Source organism: Salvia splendens, chromosome 12 (assembly GCF_004379255.2).
Source record: "Salvia splendens isolate huo1 chromosome 12, SspV2, whole genome shotgun sequence".
In the NCBI taxonomy this organism is placed as follows: domain Eukaryota; kingdom Viridiplantae; phylum Streptophyta; class Magnoliopsida; order Lamiales; family Lamiaceae; genus Salvia; species Salvia splendens.
Window position 1 is genome coordinate 46,568 of NC_056043.1, and position 23,927 is coordinate 70,494.

The 23,927-nt window shown below is 40.5% G+C and overlaps 1 protein-coding gene and 1 pseudogene across 1 annotated transcript; both read left to right on the forward strand.

The window, feature by feature from the left end:
* Nucleotides 1–9,185: 9,185 nt before the first annotated feature.
* LOC121758284 (polygalacturonase-like) lies at nucleotides 9,186–11,463 on the forward strand. Its single transcript, XM_042153696.1, has 3 exons — nucleotides 9,186–9,318; nucleotides 9,396–10,229; nucleotides 11,021–11,463. Exons 1-3 carry the CDS (start codon nucleotides 9,199–9,201, stop codon nucleotides 11,285–11,287), a joined length of 1,221 nt encoding a protein of 406 aa, XP_042009630.1. The 5' UTR covers nucleotides 9,186–9,198; the 3' UTR covers nucleotides 11,288–11,463.
* A 586-nt stretch (nucleotides 11,464–12,049) lies between these two features.
* On the forward strand, nucleotides 12,050–19,938 carry LOC121759041 (annotated as a pseudogene).
* The last annotated feature ends 3,989 nt before the right edge of the window (nucleotides 19,939–23,927 follow it).

Sequence of the window (23,927 nt, forward strand, 5' to 3'; positions counted from 1 at the left end):
TCCTAGTTATTATTTCGATGTATAGCTTTGTTATGTTAGTTTTCTTCATTGTTAGATGGTTAGTACCCGGTCTGTGGGGATACCATAGTAGCTTTGTTAGCTCTTGTGCGGACCGAGTCACTTTTGGGCTTGGTTGATGTATGTTCTTTTGATGATTTTTGATATATACAGGTTGGGAGTCAGCATTAACCCCCCGCCTTGATGGTGTTTGAGGAAAAAAAAAACCCTAAACCATCCAAGCCCCCTAGCTTAAGTGGTTGAGAAGGGTGGCAAGGATATGGCACCATCCTGGAGGTCTTGAGTTCGACTCCTGGATGGCGCGACTTTGGGATTAATTTCCCTGTGGGCCTGTTCAAGGTTGTTTCCTTGGGGCTTGGCAAGCTTTCGAGCCTGGACGCGTCTGACGGTTGCGGGTAGTCTACCGGGGCTGAACTCGTCGGAGGGAGTGCAGTCTACGAGCCAACATTGGCTAGTTCACGCCCGAACCCGTCGGAGGGAAGCTAAAGTATTCGAGCCACGAGGGGCTGTGGCGGGCTAGTTCGCTTGCCGAATGTATCTCGAACTCCTATGTATGAAAAAAAAACCCTGAACCCTAAACCGTCCAGAGCCTTTGTCCTAGCGGTAAGGAGCTTAGACATTATTGCATGAGGTGTCGAGTTCGAGCCCTCTTGACATCAGTTATAATTTCCTCCTATCTATAGTTAGGAGTTTATTTGTAATTTCCTCCATTATATAGAAGTTAATTTTTTTTTAAAAAAAAAAACCTGAACCCTAAACCCTAAACCCTTTGCATCCAGTTGGACTATCCGAACTTCAGTTTCAGATATCGAGATGGATGACTACTTCACATGGTTCGTGGCTTTGATTTATGGTTTTTTGTTTTCCTTTGGATTTGGCCAACTTCTGGCCATCATCCTTGTTATTATTTTGATGTATAGCTTTGCTATGTTTGTTCTCTCTTTAGTTAGATGGTTAGTACCCGGTCTGTGGGGATACCATAGTAGCTTTGTTAGCTCTTGTGATTTGTATCTCTCGTGCGGACCGAGTCACTTTTGGGCTTGGCTGATGTATGTTCTTTTGGTGATTTTTGATATATACAGGTTGGGGGTCCACCTTAACCCCCCGCCATGATGGTGTTTGAGGAGAAAAAAAAAACCCTAAACCCTGTGCAGGCTATTAGTGATGGTGTTTGAGGAAAAAAAACCCTGTGCAGGCTATTGACATTTGATGTGCAGGCTATCGACGATAATACCCTCGAGTTGACATAATATACTTGTTGACATTTCGAAAATGTTGTGGATGAGTGGCTGAAAATGCATCTCAATTCTCAATTAAGCTAAAAAATTTCAACCTAACAGGACCCTATATATAGTGATAAAATGTAAACTCTCCAAACTATGATCTGGCCAATAAAAATATCAACAGATGACAAAATAGTAGCAACAGGAAATGTCAACACAATATCAACACAGCATCAACCGTTGACACTGTGTTGACATTTTTTTTGCTGTAATTTTATCAACTGTTGACATATTTTGTCATCTGTTGACATTTTCTAACGGTACAGATCATAGTTTGGAATTTGTACAATATTTAGAGTTTGCATTTGATCACATTCCTATATGTGATCAATGTCGAACCAATTTTAAAGACCAAACTAGATACCAAATTAAGACCATTAAATCTATTTTTTTATGAGATGCGATGCTGTTTAAATTATTTCGGTCTTCATTACAAGTCCATTTTACTTCATTGTATTAGGTTTATTACTTCATTCTGGTACGTAATACCTTAAAACTATAGTATGTTTTTACTTACTTCTAGTAGGTTTTGAAATGATTCAACACATGATTCATTTAAATTCATTGACCTGAGTTTTTACTTTATTCACTTTTAAAAATGCAATTTAATCCAATAGGTTTATTACTTAATTCAAAAATGTTATCACTTCATTGGATAAGGTTTTTACTTCTTTCCAGTAGGGCTTCAATTGCTTCTACACATACTTCATTCAAATAGTTTATTACATCATTCAATTAGACAATCATTTTATTTTATTGTCAGCGTCGTGGCGACAGTGATAGACATTGTAGAGAGAAAGAACAGTACACGATGGCGAAACCGCCTTTACGTACTGGAATGAAGTATAATAATATTGGAATGAGGTAAAAACCTATTCGAATGAAGTGATATATTCTGGAGTGAAGTTAAATCCTTCTAATATCGTAGTATGACTTATTTGCCCTGTGCTGAAGCAAAATAGGCTCGTGATGAAGGTGAAAATAATTTATAAATTTGCTCATCTCATCCATAAAAACCTAGATCTAAAAACCCTAATTTGGTATAGTCCTCCGGTTCGGCAATAAGAAGTGGATTTGCATATAATGAGACTCTCTCTCTATATATATATATAGGGATGTGATCAGATCAATAAGTGAAATTCTGTCAAAAATCAAAACAAATCTCAGTCATTAGATCTTGTGATTTAACCGTTAGATTAATGCCACTTGTCATCTAATAATGTAGATTGTGTAGTCAAATAATGTAGCTCGGCTAATAATGTAATGCGCTTTAGTTGAATAATGTAGATTGTGTAGTGTAATAATGTAGCTTGGCTAATAATGTAACGCTTTTAGAGTAATAATGTAGCTCAAATATTATTATCACAACCATCCAATCTAAGGATCTTAGGGCTGTGATTCGCTTTGATTTTTGACAGGATTTCACTTATTTACCATAGTGCACCCCATATATATATAGAGAGAGTTGTGATCAATATCGAACCCTTCTTAAAGACCGAACAAGATACCAAATTTGGGCCATCCATTTTTCTTAATCTTGTGGTTAGGATTAATTTACAATTAATTTAATATTTTATTCAATAAATACTTTTTTTAATTTTAATTTTTTTTTAATTTTTTTATTCAATAAAAACTTGCTGGAGTAAATAATGAACTATATTCACTAAATAATGAACTAAATGAAGTATGTTATGAAGTAATTTTGACATGTTATTGAAATATATTAATGATATAACAAATGTTAGTGTTAAACGTTAAGCGGTAGTAATGAACTATATTCAATAAATAATGAACCAAATGAACGTAAGTAATGAAGTAAATATGACATTTTATTGAAATACAATGTTAACTGTGTTAAACGTCAAGCAATAGTAATGAACTTATTACTTCAATCAATCATGCTATTACTTCATTCCATTAGTTTATTACTTCATTCTGTTAGTTTATTACTGCATTCAGTCATGCTATTACTTCATTCCATTAGTTTATTACTTCATTCCATTAGATTATTACTTCATAATGTGTTATGACATAATTATCTTTCAGTTGAAGTAAATTCGGTATGTAATGAATGCAAAAAATTACTTCATAACATACGTTCATTTAGTTTATTATGTAGTGAATATAGTTCATTATTTACTCCAATAAGTTTTTATTGAATAAAAAATTTAAATTTTTTTTAAAAAATTAAAAATTAAAATAAAAATAAAAAAAGTTTTTACTGCGCGGCATCTTCATGAAGGCGTTCAAGCGGTGGTCGGAGGTGACGTGTTGACATTCGTAGAGACAACGACGTTCAACTGTGCGGATCTGAGGATCGGATTCTTTAGCTGCGATCACGGCGATGAGAAGGCTTTCGACGGCTTGCTGGGGACTTTGGCGCACGCGTTCACGCCGCCGGTGGGGCGGCTGCACTTCGATGGGGAGGAGAATTGAATTTTCCAATTTGGGGTGTTCCTTTTTAAAAGCACAGTGGGGAGAGAATCAATTGGGAAAGAAATGGGAGAGGCAAGAGAAGAGAGAACATGATTTAAATGTTAAGTTGATTATAAGGATATAATTTAGGTGTTAATAATCACACTTAAACATTGTAATTGGGTCAAAATTGCGTTTAATTGAGTTGACTGTTACAATTTGATGGAACCGTCAGGATTGGACCGATTGTGATCTGAGTTGAAATGTTTAGGATGCAAACATTTAAAATATAATGTCTGAGACCAAAATCGTAAAATGGCCATATGTTAAGGACTAATTTTGGCCATTACTCATAAATATATATAGCCTTGAGCATATGATATTAATAATTCATTACTTTGATTTATCAATTGGTGTATATTTTTCGTAATCCAAGAATCTTGATATTTTGGGTAATGGTGATTAATATCTAGCGGTACTAGGGTTTCTACTATGTTGAATCACGCTCTAGGAAAGTCAGGCTTATTAATATCTTAAAGAGGAGCTTGAAATAAAGATTTATTATTTAGAACCTATCTAGTGTAATAGCCGAGACTTAGATTTCTCGGGAGTTATGAAATAAAATACTAGGACAAATGAAAGAGTATTTCTATTTCTTGAAAAAGGGTACAATTACAATTTTCAGAATCTCAAACTAAGTTACAATCTTTGACAATGAAAATAAAAGTCGAGCTACACTACTACATTTAGAAATCCCTAAGGGCTACTTTGGCCTTCGTCATCGGGCCGTCTCGGCCCCAGATTTTTCAAACGAGCCGGGAGGGCGAGACCACGAGGGAAGACAGCCTCGTTGGCCAGTCGCAACTCCTGCCAAAGCGCACGAAAGAGAACTAGTTGCATGAATAGAGACTGTTGGTGGATTGTGATAGCTCGGCACCAAGCTCAGCAGTTCGCCACCAAGCTCGGCAGTTCGGCAGGGAGCTCAGCAGTTCGGTACCAAGCTCGGCAGTTCGGCACCAAGCTCGGCAACTCCGTGATCTGGAGAGAAAGATCAAAACATGAAGAAGAGCTCGGCTGTTATGACAACTCGTTTCAACAGCCGTTAGATCTCCTCAATTGTTTACAGAGACAACAAGAGAAGTGTATTAAGAAAGGGAAGGGGAAACAATACCTTTCAGAAATGTGAGTGAGGGTTGGATCGAAAGAGGCAAACTCCAGCCAGTAGGCTCCCCTCCAGCTAATACTCTGCAAAAGAAGACAAAATTCATGAATGAATCAGAGTACAAGGGAGCACAAAACACCAAAATCAGTTAAAGGATGCTGCAAGGTCAGCCAACACTCAGCCTCTGCAGCTTTCAGTTACAAGATATGTGTTTATATACACATTCTAAGCCCCTCGGTTACTATACCACACCACAACACCTTCCACTTAGTAGCAAAGTAACAAGCTAAAGAGAGGGAGGGAGAACCGAGAGAAAGCGGAAGGAATCGAGCAAGAGTAAGAGCAGCCTCACTCAGCAATCACAAGAGGTAAATCCTCCAAACCATACTAGCATCATGTAGTACACAGTAGATAGCCAAGAATGAGAACTTAGGAACACATGAGCTCAAGAACATAGGAGTATGCCTTAGAACCCCACATCAGAACATAATCAGTAACATAGAAACGGCTACCACTGGCTCAACCCCTCCATGAAATCAAATCAATCATAGCAGAATGTAAGAAAATCCCCTAATGCTCAAGTCACAGTATCTTTTTCGCAAGCTTCACTTAACAACACTAGAAAGTTTTAAACAAGAAACTTAGCTTTGGAGGGAGAATGGCTCTGGCCGAGGTGCCGTGCTGCCAGAGGCGGAAACGCTAGACGAGAGGCAGCGACCCGACGGCGGGGTGTCAAGAGCGGTGGCGAGCCGAGACAGCAGGCGATCCCGGCGTGCAGTAACGGCAACGGACCCTACCGTGTTCAGCCTAACCCCTGCGAACAGCGACGGCGTAAGCCTCGCGAAGCTGGATGCCTCCCCACTGGCCCTCGACGGTGGCGGCTCGACGAGCTCGCGGGAAGGGGGGACAGCACCGACGAGGGACTGCTGCCTCGACGCGACGGAGGGTGAATCGATGGTGATCCCGCCGAGGAACGGAGGAACGCGGAGGGTCGCCACTTCCCTTCACTGGCGAGAACGAGACGGAGCCGATGGATGGGAGCACGGCAAGACTCGCCGTGGTTGGAAGGGACCGACGCGGCGAGGATATTCCCAAACCAGGGAGAGAGTTCGCCCTTGCAGGGATGAGCGAGGGTGAGACAACGCGTCGCGCGTCATCGGACCTCCGCCGGAGCTGGAGCTTCGCGGAGGGAGCGGACGTCGAAGAAACTAGGGCTTTCTCAATTTGGGGTTTTAATTTCGGAGAAAGGAGGAAATGAAGAATAGGGAAAAGCCGATGGAATCGGCTGGTTGAGGAAGGGAGTATGTTTTTTTTTGGGCCTTTCCACTATTCATCTTTTGGGCCGAGATTAAATGAGCGGGCCGAAAGTTAAGGCTGGGCCAGAATATTTAGTTCCAACCGAGCCCGAGAATTTAATTACTTGGACCCGGATTCTTTTGTTGAAATCTTTAGTTAATTCCAAGAATTTATGGTATTAAATTCCTAAGCTACGGAAGAAAATGAAAAGAATGTTCGCCGTGATAAAATAAAAGCCAATAAATAATTAAGCGAACTCTTAGCCCGGAAAGTATTTTAAGATATTTAAATTAATGCGGGAAATAGTTTTCGGCCAGTTTCCGAATAAATTAAATCGCAGATTTAATTAGGAATTAAGATTTCCTAATTTTAGAAGAAAGGAAATAAAATAATAAAGGAGCACGCTTAGGCATGCATTCATGCAAAATCAGTAATTTTTTTTAAGCCTAATTCAAATACGAATTTTTGTAAAGGAACGTCGTCGCTCGACGCATAATCTCAGAACAGGGAAGCACCTATTTTGCAAGAGTTAAGCAATTGAGGTGTGGGCTTCTTTCCTTTTTATTTACAGAACTCTATGAGAATAAGTGTGAATATTTGAATGAGTTGTCATGCCATATTTTATTTTGTGATTGCCATTCATGGTTAAATCGAATTCGGGTCCCAGTAGGTCAGTAAATCCTACTCGGACTAGTGTACACGTAGGGACCGTGAGCTAGCGCTAGGTTGGCCGGTCCGTGGGTCGTGAGCTAGCGCCAGGTTGGCCGGCCCAGTGATCGTGGAATGTGGCCACATTCCCGATTCACACAGCTTGATATGGTATATCATCAGAAAGTTAAAAGACTGCAGTCTATTTCAGAAAGAAATAACAGATTTTAGTGACCGGGACTTATTTTCAGAAAAACCCCGCGTTCACTCAGTTTGGCTGACAACTAAAAGAAATAGTTTTCGGCATAAGCCACTGAGTATACAAAATACTCAGCCCTGCATGTTGTTTTCCTTAATGTGCAGGTTGATCGATCGGCAGAGGAGGTGTTGGGACTGAAGATAAAATAAAAGAAGGGTAGCTAGTGTAGTATGTCTCCATACATGTTATACTTGTCTTGGAACTCTTCCGCTGCATAGTCCTAGCTTTGTCTTAGTAAAGACAATGTCCCGCATTTCACTCTGATTTAATAACTTGCTATCTTGATGACTTTTAGACAGTATTTTCCTTAATTTCAGTAATTATGATGATGTGTTGAGACAGTTTAGTATTTTTAGTCGCGAAATAGCTGCGCTTTCTTTGACTAGGAAGATGTGGTCGTGACATCTAGTTAGAATTTATTCCACGAATAATAAACAAGAATTTCAAGCTAATCCTGTCTTGAAGTAAATAAGATATTAATTGATTAAGTCAAAAGCAGATTTCGATTAATTAATGGACATTTATATATTAAGCGAGGGAAATAATTAAATAAAAGAGGAAGCCAGAATTACTTGTAATTTTCGATTTATATGGGCAGCCAATGTTATTTATTGTAGTGACTGATAATAATATTCTATTTTGGTCTGGATCAAATTGAGGCTCAATTCAATTATTTAAAGTTAAATAGGTGTTGGTGATGCACTTTTTATTAACACTAAATAAACATGCAAGTATACAAGTAGATCTAGTATAGCCAAAGGTCAGTACCAGATACCGATCACTAGGAAAACTATCACAAACTGTCTATCTTCTACTAAGCTTCTTGCACTATTTGGAAAAACAAAAGGTTTTGATTTTGAAAACAAAAAAAATGTAAAATTAAAGAATGCAAGTAAACTGTTGCAGATAAATCACATAGGTAAAAGAGATCAGATATTCCAGGGATGTGCTTTCACAGTTATGGTTTAGTAAACTTCTGGACTTGGTCCATTTGGTTTATGATGATCGAAACGGTGGAGGCAATGGTGTTCATCCCGGCCTTAAGGTTGTTCAATCGTGCTTCAACAACTCCAATCTTGGTTTCGTTGGCTTTTCTTTCATTGATGCACTTTTTATTAGCACTAAATAAACCTGCAAGTATACAGAGTATATAGTATAGCTAAACGTCAGTACCGGATATCGAGCACGGCGAATAAAGTCACAGACTAGCTACTTTCTACTTAGCTTTGTTCACTATTTGGAAAACTAAGAATTTTGGAGATTTTGAAAACTAAAAACAGTTTGAAAGCAATAAACAACTAAATGCAAATAATGAAAGAGGTAAAAGTATGAGAGATAAGAGAATTCGAGGGATGTGCGTTCACAGTTATGGTTGCACAAATTCCAACTACAATACCCTAGCACAGTTTATACATCGATAGAACGAGTCGCATAAGTTTTGCCCATGCGGTACAAGCGTAGATTACTAACGCTAAGGTTGTCAATCCTAGATCCGTAACTCCTAAAAGCTCCTAAGACCCTTATAAAGTTCTCACTCTCAATTAACAGTGCCGTTTTAAGGGAAGCTAATTGTAGTGTCTACTAAGTGGATCTAACTCGCCAACCTCCTCTCACGATTAAATCATCACTGAATGTGTCACTCAAATGTGAAGTTTTATAGAACGACTTAGGGAAGAAACGAAGTAAAAATAAAACGGATATTAAATAGCAAAACGGAATTGTATAACCAAAGTCGTTACTAACACATCCCTAGAATCATATGAATTTAGTTAAACATAATTGAATAAGCTAAAAACATAAAATGAAGGGAAAAACAAAGTGAACATAAGAACTAAAGCAATAAAAATATACTAAAACATTGGGAAAACAAAGTGAACATAAGAACCAAAGACGTTACTAACGGATCTAATTTATTTATTTTTATTGTAGTAAGTGGTAACATTTCACTTCTAATCTATAAATAGGTAGATGGAGTCTCCTACATATTCGAAATTTGTAGGGATCACCATGTTTTAAGATTGTGAGACATTGTCAAATTCCTATTAATTGTTAGTATATAAAGGCATATCAAACTTATTATTCAATCACCAACACAATACAAATATATTTCAAACATCATGGAACAACAACCACTAGTTTTCTTAGCAATTGTTCTTGCACTTTCCTCATACGCACATGGGTTAAAGATCTTCGATATCAGCAGCTATGGAGTGGGGGCCGACAAAGATATAACTGCGGTACTACCATTGGAACTACCACACCACTGAAATTAACATATATGCATATGAGTATTTTTGTATTTTGAAATTTTTAGGCACTGGACAAAGCATGGAAGGAAGCAATTGCTTCACCTGAACCGGCGAAAATAACAATAGGTTCAGGTGAATGGATCTTGAAGCAGGCTCACCTAGAAGGACCCAGCAAATCTCCTCTCGAGCTCGAAGTGAAAGGCACCATAAAAGCCCTTTCCGACCCGACGCAACTCCCCAACAAAGAATGGGAATGGGTCACTGTCAACTACGTGAACTACTTCACCCTCTCCGGTGGAGGTGTTTTCGACGGCATGGGTGAGCAAGCCTGGAAAACAAATGATTGCCATGTCAACACAAAGTGCGCAAAGCTTCCCATCAACCTTAGCTTCAATTTCATCAACAACTCCATCATCCAAGACATCACCACCAAAGATAGCAAGAATTTCCACTCCAACTGCATCTCCAGCAACAACGTCACATTCCTGCGATACAAAGTGTCAGCACCGCATGATAGCCCCAACACCGACGGTCTCCACATAGCGCGAAACATCGGCATCACCATCCTAGACGCCGTCATCCAGACGGGCGATGACTGTATCTCCATGGGGGATCAGATGACGGACGTCATGATAAAAAACGTCAAATGTGGGCCCGGCCACGGCATCAGCATCGGCAGTATGGGCAAGAACATTGAGGAGAAAGATGTTAGCAGAATCACCATACAAAACTGCACCTTCGATAACACTGCCAATGGTGTTAGGATCAAGACATGGCCCTCGGCGCCAGCCACCTTGACAATCTCGGATTTGAATTTCCTAGACCTAACCATGATCAATGCCAGCAATCCCGTCATCATCGATCAACAATACTGCCCCTGGAACCTCTGCTCTCTCGACGTACCTATCCTAGCTATCTAATATGTATAGGGATGTAATCAAATGCAGACTCTATATTGTACAAACTCCAAACCATGATCTGGACCTTTAGAAAATGTCAACAGATGACAAAATAACATAAAAAAAATGTCAACACAGTGTTGGAACTGTGTTAACATCTTCTGTTGATGTTATTTTGTCATCGATTGACATTTTCTAAAGGTCCAGATCATATTTTGGAGTTTGTACATTATTTAGAGTTTACATTTTACCCCTATATATATATAGGCTTGTGATCCATTGCTAACTCACTCTCCAGTTGCTAACTACAACTAATTTAAGAACATAGGATTTTAGAAATCTAGTTCACATATGAATGTCTTGTGTTGACATCTATATTTATATGTCAACACAAGACATACATATGTCAACTACAGTTTGTTGATATACAAATGTCTTCGTGTTGACATATATAACATGCATGTTGACATAATTATCAGTTATTAATTTATCACATCCCTATAAATATATATATGGAGGTGTGATCAATTGCTAACTTTTTTAAGTTGCTAATTCTGCTAACTCATCAACGCAGTGTATTAAAAATATCAATACATAATTTTGTTGACATTATGTGTTGATATTTTGATGTCATCGTGATGCCATTTTTAATACATTACGTTTATGAGTTAACAAAGTTAGCAACTTAAAAAGTTAGCAATATAACGCACATCTATATATATGTAAGCATTTATTTTATTTTCTTTTATATATATAATTAATATAATAAACATCATCGTTGTGGTGTGCAGAAACCATCGTCGATCCAGATTAGCAAAGTGAAGATTCAGAACGTCAAGGGCACGAGCTCTACTCAGGATGTGGTTATATTCTCTTGCAGCACAAGCAAGCCATGCCAAGATGTGCAGATTGGAGATATTGATCTTAAATTCACCGGAGACCCTGCACTAGGCGGTGCCACTACCAAGTGCCAAAACGTCAAGTACACGTTCACCGGTGGTGCACAGAATCCACCTCTATGCCAGAGGAGCAGTGCGCCCAAACCTTTTCCGATGTAGAACTATCAAATGGATTTTTAATTCTACAATTTACCATGTTATGTTTGCTAGGGTTGGTATACTGAAAAACATGTTTCTGTTAGAGTTTTGTATTCTGTAAAGCATTTTTCGAGTGCTTGTATATTGTAAAAACTCTCCGTTTATTTTCCAAGGAATAAAACAAACTATTTTTGTCACAATTTGTTAGTATGTTTTTACATTTAAGGAGTGTTTTACATATTTAAATGTATAAGTAACCAAATAAGTTAAAAGTCTTTTGTTTAAGTAAATTGGTTGTGGGCATTGTATTAACAAAAGAGAAAGCGTATTTCACAACCTAGATAGACCTTAACTACCTATTGCGAAAGGTTGAATGTCAATCCCAATATTTCCAAGCAGTAACGAAATAAGATGACACTTGTGTAATATAACACTGAATGCATCTAACGGTGAGTCTTTATTCATATCTATTGAAAGAGAAGGTCTCAATCATTAACATTTCTTAAAAAATATAGAGTTAAGGCCAAATTTTGACCTGAACATATGGTCATTTTACGATATTGGTCCCAGATATTATGTTTTGAATTTTTACAACCCAAACATTTCAACTCGGATCACAATCGGCCCAAAACTAACGGTTTCGTCCAATTGTAATAGTCAACGTCTTTAAACGCAATTTGACCCAATTAAGCATTTTGATTAAATTTTTTTATTATTCAGAAAAATAAAAAATAATATATTAACACATAATAAAATAATTCATTTATGTATTTCAATTCATAAATGTGCGCTAATTCATATTCTTTCTTCCCAAACATATCATCAATTCCAGCTTCCTTCATTGCAAAAGCTTCAAGCTGGGATGCATTCGCTCCACGGTTGCCAGAGAGGCGTGAAATCTCAAGGCCTAGCAAGTCTCAAAAAGTATTTCCAGCTATTCGGCTACATCAATACCTCTTCCGACGAATTCGACGAATTCCTCGAATCCACATTAAAAAACTACCAATTAAACTTCAACCTCAACCAAACCGGCGTGCTCGACGGCCGACGCTGAAGCAAATCTTCCTTCCCCGCTACGGCAACGCCGACATCGTCAACGACACCTCCACGATGCATTCAGGCAAATCATCGAACACTTACAACGTAAAACAATCCACACGTCCCGCACTACTCCTACTTTCCCAACTGCCCGTGCTGGCCGCCGGGGAAGAGCCAGATTATCTACGCGTTCACACCGGAGAATCAACTCTCTGTTGGAGATATAGCTACAAAAAGCAACACTAACCGGGCGTAATACAACCCGAGAGAAAAGAAAAGAAAAACAGAAATAAAAATTACAATGGGAATTCGAAACTGTAAAGAAGAACTTAGCCGAGTTGAGGAGGCCTCTTCCCACAAGACGAGATACGCCCCGGTAGTGCTCTCGGTTTGGCGTGTCGTCCCCAAAGGTAAAATGACTACGTCTCTGGTGAAGCAGCACCGCTACCAGCAGAGCTCCGGCGAACTGGATGGAGGAGAGGGCAGAGCTTCGACAGAAAGACAATGCAGAGAGAGGGATAGAGCTTATGCTTGTGAATGGTATATTCTAATGCAGTGGAATGGCTAGCCTATTTATAGGCCTAGCCACCATGCAGGGTCAACCAAGCCATGAAGGCTCATCATGGCAGATTCGTAGCCTTCATGGCAGATTCGTAACCGTCGGCGGTTACAAGCGTGTAGCAGGAGTGTGCCATTCGCGTGTGGAGTGTGTGCTTTTCTCAAGTGTCAGCTTTGACTGTGCCACGCTTGACGACGTGTCAAGCCACTTGGATTGCTGACTCAGCGGTGGTCTACCAAGATCCAAGTGCAAGTCCAAGATCAAGATCAAGATCAAGATCGAGATCGAGATCAAGATCGGGACCGGGATCGGGACAGGGCCGGGGCCCGCGGCCCGTGACCGCGACCACGAGCACGAGCACGAGCACGAGCACGAGCACGAGCACGAGCACGTGCACGGGCTCAGGCTGGCGGGCGGCGGCGGCGCGCGTGTGGGCTCTTTCACCCATCTTGGTCCACTATAATTATTAAGTAGCATAAAGTCACTTAATTTAAACACATTAAATGATGTGTTACTTCTCCAATGTGGGATTATTAACACTAGTTAATTATTCTCTAAGCTCAAACTCCAAGCTTTAATTAAAAGCTAATTATGCCCAACTTTAATCCACTATTTCTCACTCACCGGAAATCGGATCTGAGAAAGTGAATATACTACATTTATCTACGTAAAATCTAGATCGACGCTATATCATTTAATTTCACAAAATTAAAAGTCTCGTCACATTTATGCATGCAGACACAAGCTCAATCCTCGAGAGGTATATAAGCATAAGGATAGATAGTTGTTGGCTTTGAACCCTCCATAGTCGACACCATCGGATACACATGAGGCTTAGTAGCGCGATGCTTTGAACTAATCCCCCACAACGTGCACCGAGACAATGGTGTTAACGCTTAAACACCTCAACCTCATCCGTTCTCACGTTTTGTGTACATTGCGGTCTTGGACATCACTTTGGATTCATAAGTGCATTTTTATGAAGCGACCACACTTCGCACTTACATAGGTGATTCTTAGTCAAATACCTTGTCATACTTGGTCTCTTTGAGAACTCCATCTCTTTGAAATCCTTAAGAACTATTAAAAGTCATAGACTTAGCCTTTACCACTAGGCAAGTTCTCCAACACTCTAATGCTCTCTAGGGAATAGATATAGTTGAGTGTTTCTCATGAACTCTCATAGCTCATTTGTCCCTTTGAACCAAGTTCTTGGGATCTCCAGTCATCATGGTTGGGTTACCACTATGATAATTCTTTAGTTTGTGGATTTCAAACCCATTCCCTCTAGCAACTTATTCATTTGATCACGGTTTAACCCTTTGGTCAGCGGATCCGCTAGATTATCTATTGACTTCACGTAGTCAATTGTAATCACCCCTGTTGTGATCAAATGTCTCGCGGTGTTATGTCGTCGACGTATATGTCGAGACTTACCATTATAGAAGCCATTGTTTGCCCTTCCAATAGCTGCTTGGCTATCGCAGTGGATCAGCACTGGTGGCACTGGCTTAGACCAATATGGAATATCTTCAAGGAAGTTCTTAAGCCACTCGGCTTCCTCACCGGCCTTGTCTAAGGCGATGAACTCCGATTCCATGGTTGATCGGGATATACATGTCTGTTTTGTGGATTTCCACGATACAGCACCACCCCCAATAGTAAAGACGTATCCACTTGTTGAAAGTGAGTCTCTATTGTCGGATATCCAATTTGCATCACAGTACCCTTCAAGTACCGGGGGGTATCTCGAGAAGTGTAGCCCAAGATTTTGAGTATGTTTTAAATATCTCAAAACCCTCACAAGAGCTCTCCAATGCTCTTTGCTTGGATTGCTCGTGTAACGACTCAACTTGTTCACGACACAAGCAATGTCAGGTCAAGTGCAATTAGTTAAGTACATAATGCATCCGATGACCCGTGCATACTCTTCTTGTGCAACGGGCTCGCCTTTGTTCTTATTCAAGTGAACGTCGAGTTCAATTGGAGTCTTAACCAGCGCGCCATCATAGGCTTTGAATTTATTCAATATTTTCTCAACATAATGCAATTGTGTTAAGATGATTCCATCAGACGTTCTTAGAATCTTCATTCCAAGAATTACATCGGCTAGACCCATGTCTTTCATGTCAAAGTTTCTCTTTAACATGGCCTTTGTATCGTTAATTACTTGAGTGTTGCTACCCAAGATTAACACATCATCAACGTATAGAAACACTATAACATGACCGTTATTAGTGCTCTTGATGTAGACACATTTGTCGCACTCGTTGATCTTGAACCCGTTTGATAACATCACATTATCAAATTTCAAGTGCCATTGCAATGACGCTTGTTTCAATCCATATAGAGACTTTACGAGCTTGCATACCTTTTTCTCTTGTCCAGGTACTACAAACCCTTCGGGTTGTTCCATATAGATATCATCTTCTAGTTCACCATTTAGAAACGCGGTCTTTACATCCATTTGATGAATCTCAAGATTGTGCAATGCAGCAATAGCGAGAAGCACTCGGATAGATGTAATCCTTGTTACAGGTGAATAGGTATCGAAGAAGTCATGTCCTTCCTTTTGTTTAAAACACTTTACTACTAGTCGGGCTTTATACTTATCCACTGTTCCATCGACCTTAAATTTCCTTTTAATTACCCATTTGCAACCTAGAGGTTTCTTACCTTTAGGTAGATCTACCAACACCCAAGTGTGGTTTAGCAAAATTGAATCAATTTCGCTTTGAACAGCTTCTCTCCAATGCAACCCGTCTGGGCCATCGAAGGCTACTTTTATAGATGTCGGTTCTTCATCTAACATAAAAGCAATGTAGTCAGGACCAAATGTTTTTGATGTTCTGACCCTACTACCACGTTTTAGTACTGTATCATTTGGATCGGGCCTTGCACGCTTGCGTGATTTAGGTTCCTCATCCACTGATTTAGAACTAGTGGCTTCAATCTCCACTGGTTTAGAACTAGTGGCTGCTTCTTCAATTCTTGTCTCAGAATTGGTTAAGACTTTTTCCTTGTCTTTGCAAGGAAATGTATTTTCGAGAAATACAGCGTTCCTTGACTCAATTGTTGTTCCTACAGTAATAGTCGATATTTCAGACTTGTGAACAACAAATCGATATGCACTACTATTAAGTGCATATCCAATGAAGATGCAATCAACCGTTTTACGTCCGATTGTAACTTCTTTGGGCGGAGGAACCATCACCTTAGCCAAACACCCCCACACTTTGAGGTATTTGAAGGATGACTTCCTTCCCTTCCACAACTCATAAGGAGTAACATCTTTTCCTTTGAGAGGGATCTTATTCAAGATATTGTTGGCTGTCAATACAGCTTCCCCCCACATGTTATGTGGTAATCCTGAAGTCAGAAGCAGTGCATTCATCATCTCTTTTAGAGTTCGATTTTTGCGTTCTGCAACACCATTAGATTGTGGTGAATATGGTGCAGTCGTTTGATGAATTATACCACTTGTGTTGCATAACTCCTCAAACGGGGCTACATATTCGCCTCATCTATCACTTCGAATCGTTTTGATTTTACAACCAAGTTGATTCTCAACTTCGTTCTTATAATTTTTGAACGCTTCTATTGCTTCATCTTTACTTCTTAAAAGATAAATGTAGCAATACCTTGTGCAATCATCTATGAAAGTGATAAAGTACTTTTTACCACCTCTAGTTTGCACCATCTTTAAATCACATAGGTCCGTGTGAATTAATTCAAGGGGTTTTGTGCTTCGTTCCACCAAGTGAAACGGCAACTTAGTCATTTTTGCTTCATGACAAATTTCACATTTATCTTGGATATCCAATTCATTAGCCTTTAGTAAATCTAAATTCACTAATCTTTTAATGGCTTTTGAATTCACATGTCCCAATCTACAATGCCACAAATTTGAACACTCAGTCAAGTAAGAGGAAGTAGATGCTTTATTATTAGCCAAAGGCTTCGCAACACTGCGAGTTGCCACACTAAGTTTGAAAAGCCCGTCGGTTACATAACCTTTCCCGAGGGATTTTCCAAACTTATACAATACAAACCTATCGGACTCAAATACAAGTTTAAACCCTTTATTAACTAGTATTGATCCTGACACTAGGTTCTTGAGAATGTCCGGGACATGCAGCACATCCTTCAGCGTTATTGTGACATCAGACGTCATCATGAGGATCACATTTCCGATGCCAAGGACTTCGGAGGATGCTTGATTCCCCATGTTGATCTTCCTCCCTTCAACAGCAGTGTAGGAGGCAAACTTGCTCCTATCTGAGCAGACATGAGCAGTAGCGCCGGTGTCGATGTACCAGCCACCCTTGTTATCAACAAGGTTAACCTCTTCAGTGACCACAGCAATGAGGTCGCTTTCATCCCAGTCTTTGAACTCCTTCTCAACGACGTGGGCAGCCGGCTTTTTGTTCTTGCTGCGGCAGCCCTTTGCAAAGTGGCCTGGTTTGCCACATTTGTAGCAATCGCCTTCAAACTTCTTTGTAGGCTGCTTTCCCTTCCCTTTGTCATTTGGACGATTTGGGCGAGGGTGTTTGTTAGAGGGACTGCCCCGCTCCAACAGATTGGCTTTGGCTTCAAGTGGGGTGAAGCCCTTAGCCTTTTGGTCGCTTTTGCGCACATCAGCCTCAATGCGCAATTTCACGATCAAGTCTTCAAGGGTCATCTGATTTCGCTTGTGCTTGAGATAGCTCTTGAAGTCCTTCCAACTAGGAGGAAGCTTGTCAATGATCGTGCACCTTAGGAATTTGTCGGGCAAGGTCATCCCTTCAGCCACTAATACGTGGATGATCATTTGGAGCTCTTGGACTTGCTCCATGATAGGTCGAGAGTCGACCATCTTGTAGTCCATAAACTTGGATGCTACAACTTGTTCAGTACCTAAAGCATTATCTATGCTATACTTCTTTTCTAGGCTTTCCCACATTTGTTTAGATGTGGTTACATTGGAGTATACATTGTAGATGCTATCATCTAATGCACTTAAAATAAAATTTTTACATAGATAATCCCCTTTTCTCCAAGCTTCAGAGTCCGTCATGACTTCGAGCCTAGTCTCTTGGTCGCTTGGCGCGGGCAGCTCGTTTTCTGTGAGAAAGTTGGCGACGCCCAATGTTGTCAAGTAGAACAACATCTTTTGGTACCACCGCTTGAAGTCAGATCCTCCAAACTTTGGTGGCTTCTCGGCAGGTGGCATCATTCTTGGTGCCATTGGTGCCTGATTGACCCCATGGAAGGGGCCTATCCCGTTGCCCCCGTAGGAGCCAACAGTTGGGTTGGGCATAGAACCCCCCAAGTTCGTGTTGATCCCGAAAGATCCAACACTAGTATTGAGCCCGAAGGCACCAACACTCGATCCATTAAAGGATCCGAATGAACCACTAAAAGTGGAACCAACCGAACCACCAAAGGTGGAACCAGTGGACGCCCCAAAAGGGTTGTCCCAAACCCATGGAACAGTTGATGAGGCGGCTGGGAAGCCAGGGGTCGGCATCATGGAGATGGTGGATGCATTGGCAGATGCACCGGTGGATGGAGTGGGAAGAGTGACGGCGGCGTTGGTGGCCGGAACGGTGGATGCGGCAGTGGCCGGAGTGGTGGCAGAGATGGTGTTGACGTTGGTCGACATTTCCAGCAAAGGTTTAAGTTTCGAAAGTTTTTAATTCGTTTTCTGAAAGTCTGAGGTCTTCTGTAGTGTATATCTCGTCTTGCGATTGTTGGAGATATAGCTACAAAAAGCAACACTAACCGGGCGTAATACAACCTGAGAGAAAAGAAAAGAAAAGAAAAACAGAAACGAAAATTACAATGGGAATTCGAAACTGTAAAGAAGAACTTAGCCGAGACGAGGAGGCCTCTTCCCGCAAGACGAGATACGCCCCAGTAGTGCTCGCGGTTTGGCGTGTCGTCCCCAAAGGTAAAATGGCTATGTCTCTGGTGAAGCAGCACCGCTATCAGCAGAGCTCCGGCGAACTGGATGGAGCAGAGGGCAGAGCTTCGACAGAAAGACAATGCAGAGAGATGGGGAGAGCTTATGCTTGTGAATGGTATATTCTAATGCAGTGGAATGGCTAGCCTATTTATAGGCCAAGCCACCATGCAGGGTCAACCAAGCCGTGAAGGCTCATCATGGCAGATTCGTAACCGTCGGCGGTTACAAGCATGTGGCAGGAGTGTGCCATTCGCGTGTGGAGCGTGTGCTTTTCTCACATGTCAGCTTTGACTGTGCCACGCTTGACGATGTGTCAAGCCACTTGGATTGCTGACTCAGCAGTGGTCTAAAAAGATTATTACGGGTCCAGACCCGAGCCCAAAGACCAATTGCCAAGATCCAAGTCCAAGTCCAAGATCAAGATCGAGATCGAGATCGAGATCGGGACCTGGCTCGCGGCCGCAACCGCGACCACGACCACGAGCACGTGCACGGGCTCGGGCTCGGACTCGGGCTCGGGCAGGCGGGTGGTGGCCCGCCCGTGTTCGCGTGTGGGCTCTTTCACCCATCTTGGTCCACTATAATTATTAAGTAGCATAAAGTCAGTTAATTTAAACACATTAAAAGATGTGTTACTTCTCCAATGTGGGATAATTAACACTAGTTAATTATTCCATAAGCTCAAACTCCAAGCTTTAATTAAAAGCTAATTATGCCCAATATTAATCCACTATTTCTCACTCATCGGAAATCGGATTTGAGAAAGTGAATATACTACATTTATCTACGTAAAATGTAGATCGACGCTATATCAATTAATTTCACAAAATTAAATGTCTCGTCACATTTATTATTTGGTCAAAATCCATTGACCGGGCATATCTAATCCATGTTTTTTACACTCTCCGATTTGGTGAGAGGCATCTTCATGAAGGCGTTCGAGCGGTGGTCGGAGGTGACGTGTTGACATTCGTAGAGACGACGACGTTCAACTGCGCGGATCTGAGGATCGGATTCTTTAGCTGAGACCACGGGGATGAATAGCCTTTCGACGGCGTGCTGGGGACTCTGGTGTACGCGTTCGCGCCGCCGGTGGGGCAACTGTACTTCGATGGGGAGGAGAATTGAATTTTCTAATTTGGGGGTGTTCCTACAGTGGAGAGAGAATCAATTGGGAAAGAAATGGGAGAGACAAGAGAAGAGAGAATATGATTTAAATGCTAAGTTGCTTATAATAATTAAGGATATAATTTGAGTGTTAATAATCACACTTAAAGATTGTAATTGGGTCAAAATCGCGCTTAAATGCGTTGATTGTTACAATTTGAAGGAACCGTCAGGATTGGACCGATTGTGATCCGAGTTGAAATGTTTAGGATGCAAACATTTAAAACATAATGTCTGAGACCAAAATCATAAAATAGCCATATGTTAAGGACCAATTTTGGCCATTACTCATAAATATATATAGCCTTGAGCATATGATATTAATAATTCATTAATTTGGTTTATCAATAGGTGAATATTTTTTGTAATCCAAGAATCTTGATATTTTGGCTAATGGTGATTAGTATCTAGCGGCGCTAGGGTTGGTACTGTTAGGGTTTTGTATACTAGAAATCACCTTTCGAGTGATTGGATACTGTAAAACTCTAATGGTTATTTTCCAATAAATGCAACAGATTATTTTTGTCATAATGTTGTTATGTTTTACATTTAATGGTTGTTTATTGCATATTTAAATGTATGAGCAAACGTAACAAAGTCTAAGTCTTTGTTTTAGTAGACCGGTTGTGGGCGTCGTCCAATTTAAGGTAACACGGTCAGTTCTAAACAAAGAAAAATAAGAATTTCACAACCTAGATAGGCCTAGACCACCTATCGTAAATGATTGCAATGTCAGTCCGATTATTTCTAAGCCGTATTGAAATAAGATGACGTTGGTGTGGTATAGCACTGAATGGATCTAACAGCAAGACGAGTCTTTATGCTATCTACTGAAAGACGAGGTCTTGAGAATTAATTTCTTAATCAATGTACGTTAGCATTGAGCATACGATATTGAGTATCCACTACTTTTCGTAACCCAATGATCCAGGTATATTGGGTAGTAGTGATCATTATCTAGAGGTGCTAGGATTGCTATTATGTTGAAACGTGCGCGAGGAGAGTCTCGTTTGATAACATCCACAAGAGGAGCTCGAAACGAGGTTTTATTATTCGGAACCTAGCTAGTTGGAGTTTGATTACTTTATGAATAATAAATAAGAGTTTCTTACTAAGTCCACTCTTGGAATTCGAAATATGTTAATTAATTAAGTCTATAGCATACATTAATTAATTAATGGATGTTTCCATCTTAAGCGCGGGAAATAAATCAAATACAATTAAAGGAAACCCGGAATACTTGTAATTTCGGATTTGGAAGGCAGTGCAATATTACTTCTGTAGTGGCTGCTCGTAATATTCCAATATAAGCTTATATTAAATTGTGGGTTCAATTTAATTAGTAAAAAGCTAATTGGGTGAGGCCTGTTCCAGATTCTTCCTTAGATCCCTGACTGGGCCCAATATGTGACTTAAATAAATAGGAGAATAAAGGAGACAGAAAACACAACAATTAATTTGTCAAATTTTCGTCCCCCCTCTAAAGAGTGATTTTCAAAAATTGTGCTCTCCTCCGTGAGCTGAGTTCTGTCTTCCATTATTCGAGCCCTAGTACGTTGGTGAGATTTGCCCACACAAATATCAGCGTATAGTCCGGGACACCAGTCAGAAGATCCGAGGTCTTGTATTGAAGATTTTCACGAGGAGACGGAGCAAGCCATCATCGATTCTTGATTGAATCAACGAGGTAAATTGGCTAATTCCGTAGTAAGCATGTTTTAGGAATTTTATGTGCTAAAGCATGTTTTAATTCAAGTTATGAGCATGATACATGTGATAATTACGCGAATAGATTTTAACTAAATAATCTGCTAAATAGATCAAATTCATGTGATCCGTTTTGTCCGCACGCTTCCGCTGACAGCCCCTTGAGTTGGTATCAGAGCCAGTCTTTGGCTCTGATTATTTGGATTTAAATTTCGCGAAATTCATGTATGCATGTATTATTTGATTGCGAAACAAGTTCTTGGTGTTTTGTTCAATTAATTATGCATGATGAACTCAAGAACTATCGAATCAAAGAACTTGAATTGCTCGAACGCACCATGTGCGATCGAGATAGGGATGTCGAGACAGTGGGAGCCGGGAGCCGTGATCACGGGGCGACGCGCAAATGAGTGGGGACTCGTGCGCGCCGCCGGCCGAGACCACACGCACCAGACGGAACCCGGGTCAAGGTCGACACGGCGGTGACTGGCGCGGAGTGGTGGCTCGTCCAAGAGCCACCGAGACACCGCGAGACACCGGGCTGAACCCTAGGCGGAAGGTCCGAGCTGGCCGAGAGCAGGCGCGCCACCGTGCGCGCCGCTGGCCGAGAGCTCGCGACACCCGACGGCTCGGAGGGTCGAGCCGGGCGCCGAGAGGCGGGCGCCACCGCGCGCCCGCCTGGCTGAGAAACGTCGGCACCCATCGAGCAGGGCGCCGAGACGCTGGCCGAGAGGCGCGCGCCGCCGTGCGCGCGCCTGGCCGAGAAGCGTCGGCACCCGACGAGCCGAGACGCCGAGACAGGCGTCGAGCAGCTGGCCGAGAGGCGCGTGCCGCCGTGTGCGCGCCTGGCCGAGAAGCTGCGACACCCGACGAGCCAGACGGCCGAGACGGTGGCGCGCCACCTGCGCGCCGGTGTCCGAGACGCTGCATGCGTCGTGATTCGACGATGAATTCGTCGGATCTTCGTCGTTCATCGTTCGTTCGAACCTCGTACGATGAGATAACGATAGATTATTTTAATGATTATTTAATTATTTTATTAAAAGATATCATTAAAATATTATTATTTAATGGAAATAAAATCTTTTTGGAAGATTTACCTAGATTTTAGGAATATTTTTATTATTATCTATATCTATGGAAATAAATAATATTATTTTATTCCTAGATGATATAGATGAGAATAATTTAATAGTTTCCTAATATTTATCTAGATTTAAGGAATATTTTTATTATTTTCTATATCTATGGAAATAAATAATAATATTTTGATTCCTAGATGATATGGATAAGAATAATTTAATAGTTTCCTAATATTTATATATCTATGATCCTAAAAGGGATAGATATGTATGAATACATTAAATAATGAAATATAATGAAATATCTCTTCCTAATCTTGAACATGGAATTAATTTGAATTTAATTTTTCATGTCTTATTAAGAATTAAATAATTTGTTTATTTTAGATATACCTTATAGTAGACATGAATAAAAATTATATTTTAGAACAATAATTTCCTAAAGGAAGATACCAATTAATAAAAGATTTAATTATCCAGTAGATTAAATACCAACAGAATTTAATTAAGCCTTAAACTGCCTCAAGGCTAAGGATAATTAAAGTAAAACCATAACCCAAAATATCTAAGCTATAATTACGAACTCAACGTTTGTATATGGTCTCCATCAATTGGTCTGCAATTTATGAAGCCTTTTTCTAATATTATCGCCACCTGCTCTGTGGGGACAATAATCCTAAGAAAATAGCAAGTTCATGAGGGCGGGCTTCTCAAATATAAATAGTATGAACTAGAATGTAGTTTCCAATATTATCGCCACCTGCTCTGTGGGGACAATAATCCTAAGAAACTGCGAGATTCAGAAGTTCACACAGGATTTATGAGATAGCTTGATCTTGTTAGCAGCACACAAGCATTGTTATGGGAGTGTGTTGTAGAAATGAGACTCTGTAATGCTAAATTCGGTGGTCTTGCTTAGGCAACATTAGGCGGCCATGCCACTCTGTGGTCTCTGGACTATTCGTCGGTGTTGTGACTAGTAAAATTATAAGATTTTAATGCGTATTGACTTCCTCTGGAGGGTACAAAATTTTAATTTTACAGTTGTAAGATTTTGAAAAGTTTTATGGTTAATCTAATCAAACTTCTTACATAAGTTTATGACAATAGTAAAATACTCTGTTTTGCAGTGCAAATCAAATCGCCAATATGTCATTCAAT